Source organism: Heloderma suspectum, chromosome 9 (genome assembly GCF_057233095.1).
Source record: "Heloderma suspectum isolate Gila_16-S chromosome 9, 16-S_ref, whole genome shotgun sequence".
Lineage (NCBI taxonomy): Eukaryota > Metazoa > Chordata > Lepidosauria > Squamata > Helodermatidae > Heloderma > Heloderma suspectum.
In genome coordinates this window covers 903,565-919,478 of record NC_139466.1, presented here as the reverse complement: position 1 = coordinate 919,478, position 15,914 = coordinate 903,565, and the positions used below count along the sequence as shown (strand labels likewise).

Genomic DNA, 15,914 nt, shown 5'->3' with positions numbered 1-15,914 from the left:
CCGCGCGGCCACCCGCCTGCTTGCCTGTTCAGGGCAGCCCGGGGAGCCGAGGGCCCTGCAGTCACCGCACAGGGATCCCGGGGGCAGGCCGGCGGAGTCCGGTAGCCGTTACACGTAGCCGGTCAGGTTGTACGCGCTGAACTCGGCCTTGGTCTTCGGAGAGGGGACGGCCGCCGCCGCCGCTGCTGGCGGGGGGCTCCTGCTCGAGCTCGGCAGGGCTCGCGCGCGGTAACGGCTGTCGTAGGCCGTCTGCGGGCCCCGGGATGGGCAGGAGGCGCAGAGGACGAAGCCCCCAGCCAGGGAGGCCAGGGAGGCGAGGAGGCCCAGGTACAAAGCGTCCCCGATCTCAAACTTCATGCTGTCTGGGACGACAGGGCTATAGAAGTCCCGGAGCACCGCGTGGAGGTTCCACGCGACGGGGATGAAGCAGAGCAGCCCCGCCAGGACGAAGGCCGCCCCTCCCGCCACAGCCACCCTGTCCTTGGCCGGGGAGCCCTGGGAGAAGACGGTGCACCTCAGGCCCGCCACGCAGAGGGCGGCCGCCAGCAGGGAGACGGCGACGGACGCGGACATCAGCGCCTGAGCCGCCTGCAGGTCGGCGGGCAGGCCGAGCAGGGAGCTGTAGACGTCGCACTGCGTGATGCCCGTGCTGTGGGAGGCGCACTCCATCCACAGGCCTTTGGAGAAGCCCACGGCCGTGACGATGCTGGGGCCGACGTGGGAGCGGGTCCTCCAGCTGGGCAGCAGCGTGGCCACCACGGCGCCCAGCAGGCCCAGCAAGCCCAGCAGGTAGCCCGCCAGCTGCAGGCCCACCGAGGCCATGCTCTCTGCCGGGGCGCCGCCGCTCTCCGGCCGCGGCTCGCGCGTCCTCTCCGCTCTGCTGGGGCGCCGCCGCTGTGCCGGTAGCCCTCCCAGGGCCTTGTGCGCTGGCCCTTGTGCAGGCTGCGGGAGGGCGAGAAAAGGCCATCTGGGAGACCCGGGGGGAGAGCGGGAGCCGCCCGCGCGGATTAATTATTGACCACCCGCGGCTCCTGAAAGATGCCAGGTGCCCTTTCGCCCCCGCCTGCCCGCCCCGTTATCTGCGGAAGTCGCGCTTCGAAACGGCAGAAAGCGCCCCCGCAGGGATAACCGGTGGACGGAGAAGGAGCCATCTCGGATCCCTGGGACAAGGAGGGAGGGAAGACCCTGCCAGGGGGCCGGGATGGGCGGCGACGCACACAGCCGGCCTCTTCCGAGTTGGAACTTGGCCCTGGACTGCTGGGTCCGCATCTGACAACAGCTGGGGCGACGGTGGGCGGCTGGAGTGGGGAACGCAAACCAGATGGTGATGGTGGCCGAGGCGCAGCTGTCAAGGGCTCCTTGGAGGGCTCTCAGTCTAATCCAGTAGCCAAGTCCAGACACAGACAAAGGGATTCTTTTCAAAGCTTTATTCTTCTTTTACAACTTAACAGCTCTACAGGTAGCAACTAGATCTGAGCAGCAGCATCCCTATGCCCCAAGTTGGAACAGTTGGTCCCCGTTTGAAAGGCAATTACTGGCAGACCCCTGAATATAAGGACTAGGGAGAATCCCTCCCCTTTTCCCTTGGATCCTCTGGGCGCAACCGTTCTTTGAGCGTGAACCATTTGGCGCCGCTCTCTGCGTCTGCGCTGCGCATCCCCCCCAGTCTGCTGTCTGTGCTGAGTCACTCCCTGGACTGCTTTCTAAACTAGGAATGTGGGTGGGAGGAATCTCCGTCAGCTGTTGGTCCTGGGAAAAAAGGAGCGCGCTCCTCTCCTGAAGGAGCGACTGCTCTTCCTCAGCATCAGAACTACTCTGGGATTCTATGGGCTCAGTGTCCACCCTGACAGCGGCCTGGTTCTGTTCCCTCCGGGCTGGAAGAAGGATCGCTCCCCCCAGCCAGCCGCCCCTGTTCAGGAGGCCTTTCTTGGTAGGCTGGGAAGGGCCGTTGCTCCAGGGCAGAGCCCCCGCTTGGCCTGCAGAAGGCCCCAGGTCCGATCCCCCGCAGCATCTCCAGGTGGGGCTGGGAAAGGCTCCTGCCTGGAGCCCCTGCTGCCAGTCAGCGTAGACGATACTGGGCGAGCTGGACCCAGGGCCTGATAGGGTACAAGGCAGCTTCCGCGGTTCCTGCGTGTTCACCTGGGTCCTTCTCCATTTTGCCAAGAGGGCACTCTGGGGCCAGGCCTGAAGCCACTTTAGGCCAAGCTAGGCATGGCATGAGTGGTGTGAATGCAATTAGGTGAGGAGTGGGAGGTTGACTCTCTGGAGCTGCAGTGGGCACTTCGAGACAGTCTCCCTTTGGCACCAAGTGGAAGCTTCTCTTCAAATGCACATGGTGGTTTGGGACAGGGGAGTTTTGCTGGGACCACGGGGTGGGGGGAGAGAAAGAGAGAGTTCGGTCCCCCTCCCCAGCTCCCACAGCCAGAGGCAGAACACAGGCAGCTGCTTTATATGGGGTATGACCCCGCTTGGTCTGTCCAACCCAGCATTGTCGACACTGACTGGCAGCCGCAGCTCTCCAGGGCTTCAGGCAGGGGGGGCTCTTCCTCAGCCCAACCTGGAGCTGCCTCTGGGGACTGAACCCCCCCTTCCGAATCTCAGGAGGCGTGGCTGCTGCAGGCAGTTCTGTCCGCCTTCAACAAAAATGGTTTCCAAGGCAGTTTTATGAAACATATAAGTAACCATAAAAAACACAAAAGCATGAAGGCATAAACATAAAACCATGATAATACACCTGGGCTGCCTCTTGCCTCCCCAGAGCCTGCTACCGCCAGCTGCCCCCCTGGAAAGACCCTGAGCAGTTTTTTTGGATATTTTTATATTGTGACTTTATTAATGCAGTTTTTGTCTTGGCTTGTAAGCTGCCTTGGTAAAGATGGGATATAGATGATGATAATAAATACAACTGCAATTCAAAAGCAGCATTTGAAACAGAGCGCCACTTTTGCATTGCCAAAAAAGAGGAAGTGTATCACCAGGGCAAAAGAGGACACCAATGCGCATAACATTTGTAGATGTAAGTGAATACGTCTAGCTGCCCATTTAGAAATAAGGACTATAATTCGGATAGAAATCCAGCGACTCACCCTCATGCAGAAGCTGTGTGCCTGCTGCTATTCAGCCCACCCTCCAGGCCCCGCCAGCGGTGGTTGGAACATCCAGCCCCGCCTGCCTCGCTGTCCTTGGGTTCCTCGACTTTAAGCCAGTCATGGGCTGGACACCTCTTCAAACAGAGCACTGTCCTGTGCGAGCTCTCTCCTCTGCAAAGCAGGCCACCCTATTTTGAAACAGTCTGGACGTTTTAAAAGCCTGGGAGAACGAAGAAAGGTCTTTGCTGGCAAAAATGACAGCAGAGGGAGATTCCAATGGGGGCGCGCGCTGCAAGTGCGGAAGGCCTCTCTGGCTGCCTGCAGGAGAGGCTCCATTGAGCACTTGGGTGCCCAGGCAGGGTGGTGGGTGGCTCCAAAGCTCTGCGGCAGCCTCAGCTGCATTTCCACCCAAATGGCGGCGGGGGCCTCCCGTGGTGGTGGTGGGGCTCCCTGCTTGCCCTAGGAAACATTGCTGGCAAGAGCCAAAGGCCAGGCAAGGGCGGTGTGTCCCTCAGCCACACCCAGCCCCCTGTGCTTCTGTGGTCCCACACCTCCCCTGCCCAGATGCAGGAGGAGGCAGCAGGAGACGGGCAGCAGAAGCGGCTCGCTCTCCCCAGACAGCCCAAAGCAGGGGAGGGAGCTTGCTTTCTGCCCAGGGCAGTGCTGGCTCTGGGTCTTTGAGGGCGCTTGGGCACAGCCCCTCCAGGGCCCCTCCCTCTTCCTCCCCATCTAGCAGGCTGCTGGGGGGGGGCAGATCGCTCTCACTAGAGGTCTGAGCTGACGGTGTTCAGAGGGCTTCTGCTGTTACCCTGTGGGGCACAGCCCCCCCCACCCTGCCCCAGTCTAAAGGGAGCCACCAGCAGGATGCTGCCCAGCACTGTCCTGAGAGCCTAAGCGGAGCCCTGCTGGATCCTTGAGCTCAGCCTCCTGCCCCCCAGCTCAGGGCCCTGCCAGATGCCTCCGGGAAGCCCACCACCAGCAGCAGCAGGACGTGAAGGCAAAAGGCCCCCCAGCCCTCTGTCCCCAGCATATGATAGTCTTAGGGAGCTGCCTCTCAACACACAGGATCCATTCCTATCCACCACGGCTGATGAGAGCATAAGGCGGCCCTTGCCGGGTCAGACTTGCAGGCCCAGCTGCTCCAGCATTCGAGAGGGACCAGCTGACAGCCCCAGTGGGAGCCCACTTGGAGTGCTTGAAGGCAGCAGCAGCAGGTCCTCCTCCTTGTTGACCGGTATTCAGTGGTACCCTGCCACTGAACATGGAGGCTCTAGCCACAGCTGTTAAGCATGGATTCACCCTCTGCTCCTCGTCTTCCTCCATTCATTCCCTTCTAAAGGCATCCAAGGCAGAAGAGGCCATCTCCCCTCTGGTGCCAGGAGGAGGCCCAGAAGCTGAGTAGTAGGAAGAAGAGCTATTTCTGGAGTGTCTTTGAAAGGCCTCCACGAAACCTTGCCCAGGCAGCCTACAGCCAGGCCAGAAACAGCTGGTCAGGTTCCCCAGCAGCATTCCATTCAGCACATGATGCAGTGGAGTTGGGGACAAGGCAGAGGAAGCTGAGAAGGGACAGACAAGGAAACGGGAGACACGTGGCACACTGTGGGACACTTACCGTGCCAGCCTCGGAGTTGCAGCCTCTGGGCTGTGTGGAGGAGCCTTGACGGGTGGGGTCAGACATCCATGCACCGCGAATGAGGTGCCTCCTCAGAGGGGGTGGGTGGGAGGGAGGGCTGGGCCCCAAGGGTGACGGGCTTTCTGATTGTTCACTGCAGCTTTGCCAAATCCATCTGCAAATCGTTGCTTGGGTCAGAGGCTTAGTCCAGATCAGATTAAACTCTTTAAGGGCTATACAAGATTGAGGAGCCTGGGTGCCTTTCCCCTGGCACCCCTGCCCCGCCCCCCGATTACATGTCTTTTAGCTGCAGTAAATTCGGCCAGGCTGGGTGGGAAAGAAAGAGGAGGAAGGGGTGGGTGGTGAGGAAGAGGAGACAGCTCCATCTGGTTTCCTTTGGGAAAAGACAGGAGCATGAACAGCCCCTGATCCAGTGGGAAATGCTGCTTGGTTGATATTCAGTTGACAATGCTAGAAGGTTTGATCATGAAAAGACTTTGCATGGCCCTGTGTACGTGTGTGTGTGTGTGAAATTAGGTATAAGCTTGCTTCAAGTGTGGCAAATTGTCCAGCCTTTGGGGCTAACATCCAAGTTCCATGGTATTCATGGCATGAACCGCTGCTCAGCACCTCTGTGCATAGAAAGACGCAACACATGCCATAGGGCAGAGCCCATCAACAGTTGTCAGCCATCCTCACAAAACGGGGGTGGGGGACTTGGTGGCAGAGCTCCTCCTTGGCCTGCAGAAGGTCCCAGGTCCAATCCCTGACAGCTTCTCCAGGGAGGGCTGGGGAACAACCCTGCCTGAAACCTTGCAGAGCCATTGCTGCCAATCAGTGTGCAAGACAGGGCTGGATGGGCCCAGGGGGTTCTGACTTGCTATAAGGCAGCTTCCTCTGCTCCTGTCTTGAGGATCTCTGAGTCCTAGATGATGGGGACCAACAGGAGGTCAGGCCCATTGTGCCCTTGCCCTGGCTCAGTATCAGCTGAGTTCTAGGTCCAGTGCAAGCCCCACATTTTAAGAAAGGAGGAAGCCAAAGTGGAGACAATTCAGAGAACTGCAAAGAGGATGAACAGGTTGGGAAGCAGGGCCAGCAGCAGGACCAGGGCCCGGATCACTCCTTGGTGCCCCCCCATGTATCAGGGGGCAGCTGGGGCATGGCTGAAAGCAGGGCAGCTCCCATGGTCCAGTCCTTACTCAGCCAGGGGGGGAAAGAAGTGTGGGGAGAGGCAGGTGCAGCCACTGCCACCAACCGGCCCAGAGCCATCTGGAATGAGTGAGACCCACAGCACTGGCTGGGCTGCCCGGATGAGCTCTCTCTGTACAGTTCTGGGCCATAAAAAAGGAGGCCGGGTGCTGAGAAAGGCTGGGGGAAGCAAGCAGGCCTGCCGAGCTGAGCCTGTGCTGCCAGCAGTGCCCAGAAGGGCCTTTTCCTTGCTGATGAAGCAAGAACCCTGCAAATGAATCTGGTTTGTGCACCAGCAGCTGACTCAGATGGCAGCCCTTTCCTATTGGGATAGGGGTCCGAGACATGAAGTGATGTCACTCCAAAGACCATCATTCAGTGGACTTGCCTGTCCCCTTTCCTGCGAGCAGGTGTGTCTTCTTAAGAATGCAGCCGTCAGCATTTTCGCCATGCAGGGAGGTTGCATGCGGGATGCTCCTGCGCTAGAAAATGCTTCAGCTGGTACTTCTACGAGCACCCCCACCCCCCAGACAATTCGGCATCTATCGTGTTGCTGGATCTAAACAGTATTGCTGTTGGTTATTTGGGCGGTGGGGGCGGGGGCATTGACTCTCGTGGTGTTTCCCCTTTAGTGCTGGTGTAGCATCAGGATGTGTCTGCAGAGGCAGTGATGGAGGCACGTGGGAGGGGGGCAGGGGGCTGCTGCCATTTACAGTGCAGTGGGCAGGGGGAGGTATGATGGTGGGAGTTGGAGAAGCTGTTGCAGAGGAAGGAGAGTGAGCCATTTCACTGCTGTCTCTTCTTTTGGTTCTTTTCGCACACCAGGGCAGCTTGGTAGTCATGAGCCTGAAGGTGCTGCTGGCTAATGCCAGACTGGTTCATGGTAAGAGGGTGGCCACCCAGGACTTGATCCTGGGTGAGCATGCATCACAGAGGCCTGGCAGGAAGAGAAGACTGAGAGGAGACATGATAGCACTCTTCAAGCACTTGAAAGGTTGTCACATAGTGGAAAGCCAGCATCTCTTCTCGATCATCCCAGAGTGCAGGACGCAGAATCATGGGCTGAAGTGACAGGAAGCCAGATTCCGGCTGAACATCAGGAAAAACTTCCTGGCTGTCAGAGCAATACGACAATGGAACCAATTCCCGAGGGAGGTGGGGGGCTCCCCCACACTGGAGGCGTTCAAGACGAGGCTGGACAGCCACCTGTCGGGGATGCTCTGACTTGGACTCCTGCACTGAGCAGGGGGCTGGACTCGACGGCCTTGCAGGCCCCTTCCAGCCCTACGATTCTAGGGGATGTGATTCTCCCCCAGCATTGCCCTCTAGACTGCCGGCCAGATTCACAGAATTTCATGGGGGTCCAGAGGACATCGTCTTCCACTTGTAACCCTGCTGTGTTTCCCCACCTCTTCTTCCATCTTTTATCAAACTGCAGATAATACATGAAGAAGGAAAAGCCAGAATAGCTGGACAATACCTTTAGATCTCTTGTGCTAGGAGCCCTTGTCTGGAAGCACACCAGTACTGAAAACAAATTCCTAGGCTCAGAACATGCTCAGAGGCACCCTGTTCTTTAATTCTATGTGCATCTCTGCTGAAGATATCATAAGCTTTGCTCTGGCTCTTTGTATACTTTTTGTTGCTTTTAGTTTGATGGTGTGCTTTATTATCTTAGTTGTTTATTGGATTGTTATTGTTGTCAGTATATTTGCAATGCTTGTAGGCCTTGAAAAGCAGGACATAGACGGATGGGTGTGGATTGGAGCAAAGCCACTGTGAAGCCATGGGAGGGAAGCAGCTGCAGACAGCCTGTCTCCAGGGAGGCGTGCTGCTGCCGGATGAGGCTTCTGCTCAGCACTCGGATGCCGGAGCATTCACGGCCCTGGAAGGAGCCGGTCTGGGAACTGTGTCCCGATCCTCCTCAACAGTGACGCGGTGGCCCTCTCCAATACTTGGACACAAGCTGGGCCTGGGGCTTCCATGGGTGCTGCCAAAGGAACAGAGATGCGGCCCCAAGGCAGAGTGTGCCGCCACCACAGTCCTCGGTCAGGTGTCGGCTGACAAAAGGCAGGGTGCGAACAAGCCCTTGCAGAGCCCAGGTGCGAAGTGTCCCCTTCAGACCTCTTGCTGCAAAGGGCCCTCTTCCGCCAGCACTGCTCGGGACATGCCAGAGCGCTGACAGGCCAAGCAGCCCTGGCAGCAGGAGCAACCTTGAGCCTGGCGGGTGGCAGAGACCTCCTGAGCACCCCCCCAACACCCCCCCCCCCAAGCCAAGTGGCAGTGGCAGCTGCTTTCCAGACTGTGTGGACATACAAGGAGTGGCAGCTTCTTTGCTGCCCTCTGGGGGGCTTGTTATTTCAAGACCCCTGTCCCAAATGAGAAGCAAATGGGAGAAAGGAACAGCCTGCAAATGGAGGGAGGGAGGGAGGGGCAAATGGGGCCATGCCAGGGAATGTCCACGGAGGAAAGAACATTCAGACCGATTCCCTGGGATCTTTCTTCATTTCTCTTATGCCAAAGCCCTTGTGGGGCAAGGGGAGGGGGATCCCTGGGGCAGACCCTGTTGTTCTTGGCTTTGGCGAACAGGACTCCAGGGTGGGGACGTTCATGGTTTTTCAGACAGATTTGGCTCTATTGATCCGTGAATACCTATTGTATCCTACCCTTTGGCTCCAGGAGGGACTGGCTGAGGTGACCCCGGACTTCAGCTGCACCATTCAAAAAGGAGAAACAATCATAAAACAAAAGAGGTGCACAAACGGAACACAGCATCAGTGAGCAGCACCACAAGCAAATATCCATCCCAGCCGCAAAGGATCACAGGCATATTTCTTGAAAGGGGCATCTAAATAGAAAGGGTTTTAACTGGTGTGTGAAGGCAGAGAGAGAGAGAGAAGCAGCCTGGGCTGCCGGAGCTGGATTTCTCAGAGAAGGGGCTCCACGAGGGGCGGGGGCCAGAGGGCTCAGCCAGGGCAGAAGAGTCCCAAGTGTCTGCCCTGTCCCTGAAGAGCCCTGCAGTGGCAGCAGGAGCAGCTCACCCCGCCTTCGGCCATGTTTGGGCCAGCCTGACGTGGTTGCAGAGGTGCCGGGCTGCATGCCACCGCTCTGCGCCCATAGCCCAGGCCCCCCCCCTGCTGCTCCTTTCTCTGCCAAGGCAGACTCAGCTCCCGATTGCTGCTGCTGAGAGGGGTCTCAACTGAGCCTCCACCATCCATCCGGCCACTCCTGGGGGAGCAGCTGGGGACAACCAGACCCCAGGTGGCTGCCAGGCAGATGGCCGTCTCTGGGGGCCACAAAGCCAGGGGTGGGCGGCAGTTCACACATGCAAGATGGCCGCTTGATTCTCCTCGCAATCCCGTGCCCAGGGGGGAGAACACAAGCAGTCAGGTTATGCCATCAAAAGGGGGAAATACTACCACTGGACTTTGATTTTATCCTCCCAGTACCGTTTATGTATCTTAAAGCGTAACTTTCTCTTTTCTTTCTGAAAAACTCCCACTGGGGTTAGGTGACAGTGGGCTCAAGTGACAGGAAGCCAGATTCCGGCTGAACATCAGGGAAAACTTCCTGGTGGTTAGAGCAATACAGAGATGGAACCAATTGCCTAGGGAGGTGGGGGGCTCTCCCACACTGGAGGCATTCAAGATGAAGCTGGACTGCCATTTGTCAGGGATGGTCTGAGTTGGATTCCTGCACTGAGCGGGGTGGGGGGGTGGGGGTGGACTTGATGGTCTTGTAGGCCCCTTCCAACCCTACTGTTCTATGATTCTATGACGCATCCCAGCCAACATGGGGCGTTGGCCAGGCCTGACCTCGCTTCCTTCTGTAGCCCAGCTTTACAGGCATGGCTATGAAGAGCCTCTCATTATCTCCCCTGATTGTGCCTCTCCACTCCCCCTCCCACCTATTACCTCCATGGATGGTGGCCCCCATCTCTTCCCATCCTTGCCCCCTGGAGTGTTTCTCACAAATGGTGCCTGACTTTTCCTTTCTGTGTTTGGCTTTGTCACTGGAGCTGGCAAAGTTCCTCAGCCCCCCATGGTGCCCCTGTTTATTCAACTGGGATGCATTTCACTGCCCAGGCTGCCCCATCCCCGACTCCAAGCCAGTGCTATAAAGTGCACCCAGGAGTGAGGGATGCCCAGAGGGGTCCAGCTATGGAAGAAGCGTCTGCCCGGAGGCGTCTGCCCACGCTCCCTGGCTCTCAGCCCCTGGGGTTCAGGAGCCACATCCAGAGCCCAGGGAGACGAGGAGGAAGGTAGGGGACGCTCCTGGCTTTGGGCTCCTTCCAAAGGTCTAGGAGGCAGGGGTGGGAGAGAGGGCAGGGAAGGGAGGCAGGCTGCAAGCCACACATTTGGCTGCCTTGAGCAACCAGCCCAGAAGCACCTTAGTGTCGGAAAGGTGCTTTGCTGGCACCTGGGGAGGCAGCCGCTGGCCCGGCCCGGCCCGGCCTGTGCAGGGCTGCAGGACCAGCGCGGGCTGCGTGCAGATGCGCACAGAACCCCAGGGCTCCAGCTGAGCCAATGTGTTCCCGCTGCAACGCCTCTGTGGCTGGTGGGAGGGGAGCTGGCGAAGCTAGAGTCGGGCCATGTGCACGTCCCACACGGGTGCCCGTGTCTTTGTGGCCGGGGCCTGGAAGAAGCCAGGGGCGAGCTGCGGGAGTGGGTGGGTGCATGACAGGAGGCCTCTGGGCCCTTTGGCCTCGTATCTGCACCTCCCCCTTTTTGCCACAGGCCCACTGCACCATGGAGGCCGTGGCTGCCTGCCGCCCCAGAGGCCACCGAAGAGGCCAAGCCACGCGCAGGCCCTGTAAGTGCTGCTCTCCCGCCCCAGGCAGGCACCCAAGGCAGGGAGCGGGCCCGGGGAGGCTCCTGCTCTATTCCACGGGACACCCAGAGAAAGGCAGCAAGGGCTCCTGAGGCCGCCAAGGGTGGGGGCAACCGTGCCAGGCCTGTCGTATTTCGACTGGCTGCCGCGAGCAGGCCTGGGCCAGTTTTGGAGGGGAAACGGTGCGCTCCAGGTTTGCTGCCCTCCTGCCCCCCCAGGAGCTGCAGGGGGCAGTGCGAAAGAGATCAGTGGGCTGGGGGGCGGTCCTGCGTTTCTTGAGTCCTGTGCTATGGCTGTGCCAGGCAGACAAGCTGAGAGGGCGGCTTGTTCCCCCACGGGGCAGCAGCATTCCTGGAGGGGTTAGTGGGATTTGGCCCATGGGAGGGCGGCAGCTGGAGCCCTGGTTGGGGGGCTGATCCTCTTTTGAGCTGCAGCTGCCGCGTGCGTGGGAAGGCTTGGCTTCCAGGCAGTCTCAGCCTCTCAGCCCTTCTTCTGGGTGGGTGGTCGGGGGAGGCAGCCGGACAGGCGGCCTTTTCCACCGGCAGCCTTCAGTTCCGTGCCATTGCCGGGGCGATGGTGGACTTTCCCAGCTAGCAAGCGCAGACAATGTCTGTGCCCCTTGCACAGAAGCTGCCTGCAGAGGAGTCCAAAGGGCTCCCTTTGATCTAACAAGTTCAGTTTATCTCTGGGACAATTGACCTCAGTTGGCAGCAACACTGGAAGTGCCAGAACAGCAGCAAGGGGGTGGGGGCATGGCAGGGGGACTGTGGAAGAGCAGCCTTCAGGCAGAATTCTTACCCCCGCCCACCATAATACACACAACGCAGCCATGAAGCACACATTTCCATGCCTCTCCCTGCTATTCCATGCTTTGCAACTCCTTCTACATTCCTGATACCGTAGAGCAAAATAACAGCAAGAAAACTGCTTGCCAGCCCTGATGCACATGCTCAGCCATACTCTGAGCATGTGCAGTTTCACATTTTAAACTTAAATCATAGCTCCATCATGACTACAAGAATAAAATGGAGTTTGCTTCTGGTGCCCCGATGCTAAACAAATACACTTGGGAATACGCTCCAGTTTACTGTAGAAAAAGGTAATATGTATTTTAAAGTAAAAATACATCTCCACCCAAGTACACGGCCAGCTGGCTGCCCCCCAGCTATTAAATGTTTCTTAACAAAAGGAAAAAGGGAGGCCAGCAGCAGTGTCGGCCCTGGGGGGGCGGGGCGCCCAGGCCAGCCCAGGTGCTGTGGCGGGGCCTGTTTGCCTCTGCCCCACCAGCTGCCACTCCCTCGGTGGTCCTTTGACCCCCCTGGACTTCAGCCCACTCTGACTGTCCCCAAGGCACGCATCAGGAGGCCTTTGGCATCCCTCTTGCCCAGCACTGCCTTCTGGTGATGAAGGAGGGTCCCTCAGCAGAGGCTGCGCCTGGACAGAGTGCTGCTCTCCACCTCCCCACTGCCTTGAAGCCCCAGCCGCTGTCTTCCACGGTTCTGGAAGCTAGGGAGAGGTGCTGGCTGAGCCACACAGCCCCAGGGTCTCTTGCAGGGTCCCACGGCTTCCTGCTGCCCCCGTGGGACTGGCCCCACTTGGCTGTGGGCCCACGGCAGGGTCTCTCCCAGGGCTCTCCAGTGGCAGGGAACAGCTGGTCGAAGCCTGTGGCGGGCATGTGCTGCCTCGCAGGGCCTGCATGCCTGTGTTCCTCCTTGGTGTGGTGACGGGCGGAGCCCTGGCTGCAGCCAAACACCTCTCCCTTCTTCCCCTCAGGCCTGGCACAGGGAGGGCTGCAGGACCAGCAAGGTGCTCGTGGCATTCCGACACCCTGTCAGGTGTGTGCGCCGCTCAGTCCAGAGCCAACCTTTGATGGTGGAAACATGTGCGTGGGGGGGGGGGGCTCTTCGCTTCCCCTGCTGACTTCTTGACATCAGCCAAGGCTGACTTGAGGGTGACCCCTGTGGTAAACGTCCAAAACTGGACTTGGAGGTCCGTGCCCAGCTGCCCTCCAATCAAGATAGCAGTTTTAGGCTTATGAGGGATCTGCCACGTAGGTACGAAAAAGCCGAGACGACACGGCCTTGCCTCAGCCATTTCCACCCCCTGCCCAGCTTTAGCCCCGGGCTCCCACCCGCACGTCTGCCCAACCGCCCGCCCACTCGCCCTCCTCTGCAATCCCCAGGCCTGCAGAGAGAGACACCCCCCACAGCTGTTCTCTTCAGGGTGGAGTACTGGCCTGGGTCAGCCCCCTCCCGTGCTTCTCCTCCCCCACAGGCTCTGCTGGCCCAAATCCAGATCCTTCGACTATCTGTATGCTGAGGGTGAGCAGCTGCTGGAGAACTTCCCCGTGCAGGCCACCATCAGCCTCTGCGAGGACTCTGAGGAGTCGGGCGATGGCGAGGAGGAGGAGGAGGAGGTCCAGGGCCCTGGAGTGGCCTCTTCATCCCGGGCGACAGAGCCAGGCCCCCAGGTGCCGCAACCCTGACGTAAGTCGTCCCCCGCCCCGCTGATAGATCTTCTGAGGCCTCTCATGTCCCCAGAGGCTGCTCTGAGGGGCGTGTTGGCCTCTTGCGGGAAGGGGAGGGGTTCCTGCAGGCCCAGACGCCTGGCTTCACGCAGGCAAGTGCGGAGCCCCACACGCAAGGGCAGCCTCCCCCTCGCCCTCCAGCAGGGCCTGGGTGTGCTCCTGTGCTTGGGACTGCAGAGCAGGACTGTCCCAAAGGGCCCGAGAGTCCTGCCCTTCTCCTGGGAGGCCGCAACTGCCAGGGCTGGGCGAGGGCCTCGACCCGAGACCAAAGAAAGGGGCTGAGCAAGGCAGCCTCTACTTTCTGCACCATGATGGGAACAGCTGGAACCAGGGGGGCAGCTGACCCACAGCCGCGGCAAGGGGGGTTCTCCAGGTGCTGCTGGCATTTCTTCTGCCGCCTGAACGTGGGCTTTGACATCACAGAGGCCCCCTCTTCTGCCACCTGTTAGCGGCACACTCCAACCTGCATGGTGGGTGGAACCTTCCAAAGAGGACCCAAGGGCCCGCTTCATCGCAGCCTGCCCCCCACCCCGCAGCGGTCCTCAGGCAGGTCCCCCCGCCCATTTGATTGGCTTGCATGTCAAAAGCACTGCATTGGCGCCGCCTGGTGGTAGCCTGAGGCAGCATGTCCCTTGCCCCCTAAAAGCCTTGTTATGGGCTGAGAGACAGATGTGCATGATTAATGACCATTAACTGGTTTATGTTGGATACTTCCAGGGTTACGTCCCTTTATCTCCCTCCCCAGCACTCAAGTCTATAACGTCCAACACCTTCCATGCATCTGATGATCATAGAATCATAGAATAGTGGGTTTGGAAGGGGCCTACAAGGCCATCGAGTCCAGCCCCCTGCTCAATGCAGGAATCCAAGTCAGAGCATCCCTGACAGGTGGCTGTCCAGCCTCGCCTTGAATGCCTCCAGTGTGGGAGAGCCCACCACCTCCCTAGGGAATTGGTTCCAATGATGGCTTTTGGCTATGGCAACTTGTACCACTATCCATTTGTTAAGAGGCCCGGCCTCCATTTTTGTCTTTACTCACATTTCTTCTTTGGTTTATTTGCATGCATATGTGTTTGCATCGGATGGGTAGCAAGGAAAGAAGTGGCTAAGGCATGACCGCAGCCACATGGAGGGGCCGCACAGCCTCTGTGTGCTCCATGGATCCACTGCTGACAGACACTGCCATCCTCAAATGCTCAGCACCATGCGCAGAACACCAACTCCCTATTTCATAAGAACACAAGGAAGGGCCTGCAGGATTGGGCCAAGGATCCATCAAGTCCAGCATTCTGTCCACGCAGTGGCCAACCAGATGCACCAGTGGGAAGTGCACAAGTAGCACATGAATGCACTAGCACCCTCCCACTCATGGTCCCCAGCAAATCACTTTGATGGGGTTTCTGATTGTCACTTTCAATGTTTTGCTCCAGGGTTGAGAAGTTGCCTTGTCCCACATCACGCAGCTGGTGCATCTAGCTAAGCAGTGCCTCCTCTGAGTCTGACAGGCAGAAAGTCTTCAGGGTCTCAGCAGAGAGAGGCACTTCCTAGGCCTCTTACCTCAGATCCATTACCTCAGATCCAAACAGGAGATGTGGGGCTGAGCCTAGGAGCTTTTGTGCATGACTGAGTTTTGAAATGTATATGGCTGCCCATCAACAAATATTTTCTGGGCAGCTTACAAGACTGCGATAAGCAAAATATCGCTAACCCTGGTTTTGGGGTAGACTGCCTTGGTTGCCCTGTGGGATGAACTTTGCTGGGAGAAAGATGGGGAGTGCATCCCTGTTGCTTCTCATAGGGCTGTTAGTGGTTTTGCTACCACCAGGCATGGTATCCTCCCAGGGAGGCTGTCTGAACTGGGAGTTGGAGGCACTGTTTTACAGGGGTTCTCCTCCTACTTGGACAGCCAGTTCCAGAAGGTGGTGCTGGTGGACTAGAGTTCTGCTTCATGGAGGGATGTGGCATCCCTCTGGGCTGTATTTTCTCCCCCATGCTTTTTAACATCCACATGAAACTGCTGGGAGAGGTTGTCTGGAGGGATGGGGTGAAGTGTCATCAATATGCAGATGACACCCAACTCCACCAATCCTATTCATCAAATGCAGATGAGGCAGTGACTGTCCTGAACTGGTGCTTGGACTTGGCAATGGGCTGGATGAGTGGCAATAAATTGAGACTCAATCCAGACAAGGCAGAGCTTCTGATAGTAGGTGGTTCATCTGTCCAGCTGAGTGGCATTCAAGCTGCTCTAAATGTGGTGGCTCTCTCCCAGAAGGAGCAAGTTCGTAGCTCCAGCTCTGTCACTCGAGGCCCAAGTGGCCCCAGGGGCACGAATTGCCTTTTACCAGCTTTGGCTGATTTACCAGCTGTGGCCCTACCTGGACAGAGAGAGCCTGGCTACAGGTATCCGTGTGCTTGTAACCTCCCACCTGGATTGTCACAATGCATTCTGCATGGGGCTGCTTCTGAAGGTGGTCCGGAAACTTCAGTTAGTGCAGAACAGAGCAGGGAGGCTGCTTACTGGGGCTGGCCATTTCGAGCATATTACGCCAGGACTGCGTCAACTGCACTGGTTGCCAGTCAGTTTCTGGGCCCAGTTCAAAGTCCTGGTGCTGACCTTGAAAGCCCTAAATGGCTTAGGACCTGTCCTCCAGAAGCAGCACCTCCT

The 15,914-nt window shown here is 58.3% G+C and overlaps 1 protein-coding gene across 1 annotated transcript; it reads right to left on the bottom strand.

The window, feature by feature from the left end:
- Positions 1 to 96: 96 nt before the first annotated feature.
- On the bottom strand, positions 97 to 895 carry CLDN2 (claudin 2). The gene has a single exon (XM_084813420.1). It carries the CDS (start codon positions 820 to 822, stop codon positions 109 to 111), a length of 714 nt encoding a protein of 237 aa, XP_084669546.1. The 5' UTR covers positions 823 to 895; the 3' UTR covers positions 97 to 108.
- Between the last annotated feature and the right edge of the window lie 15,019 nt (positions 896 to 15,914).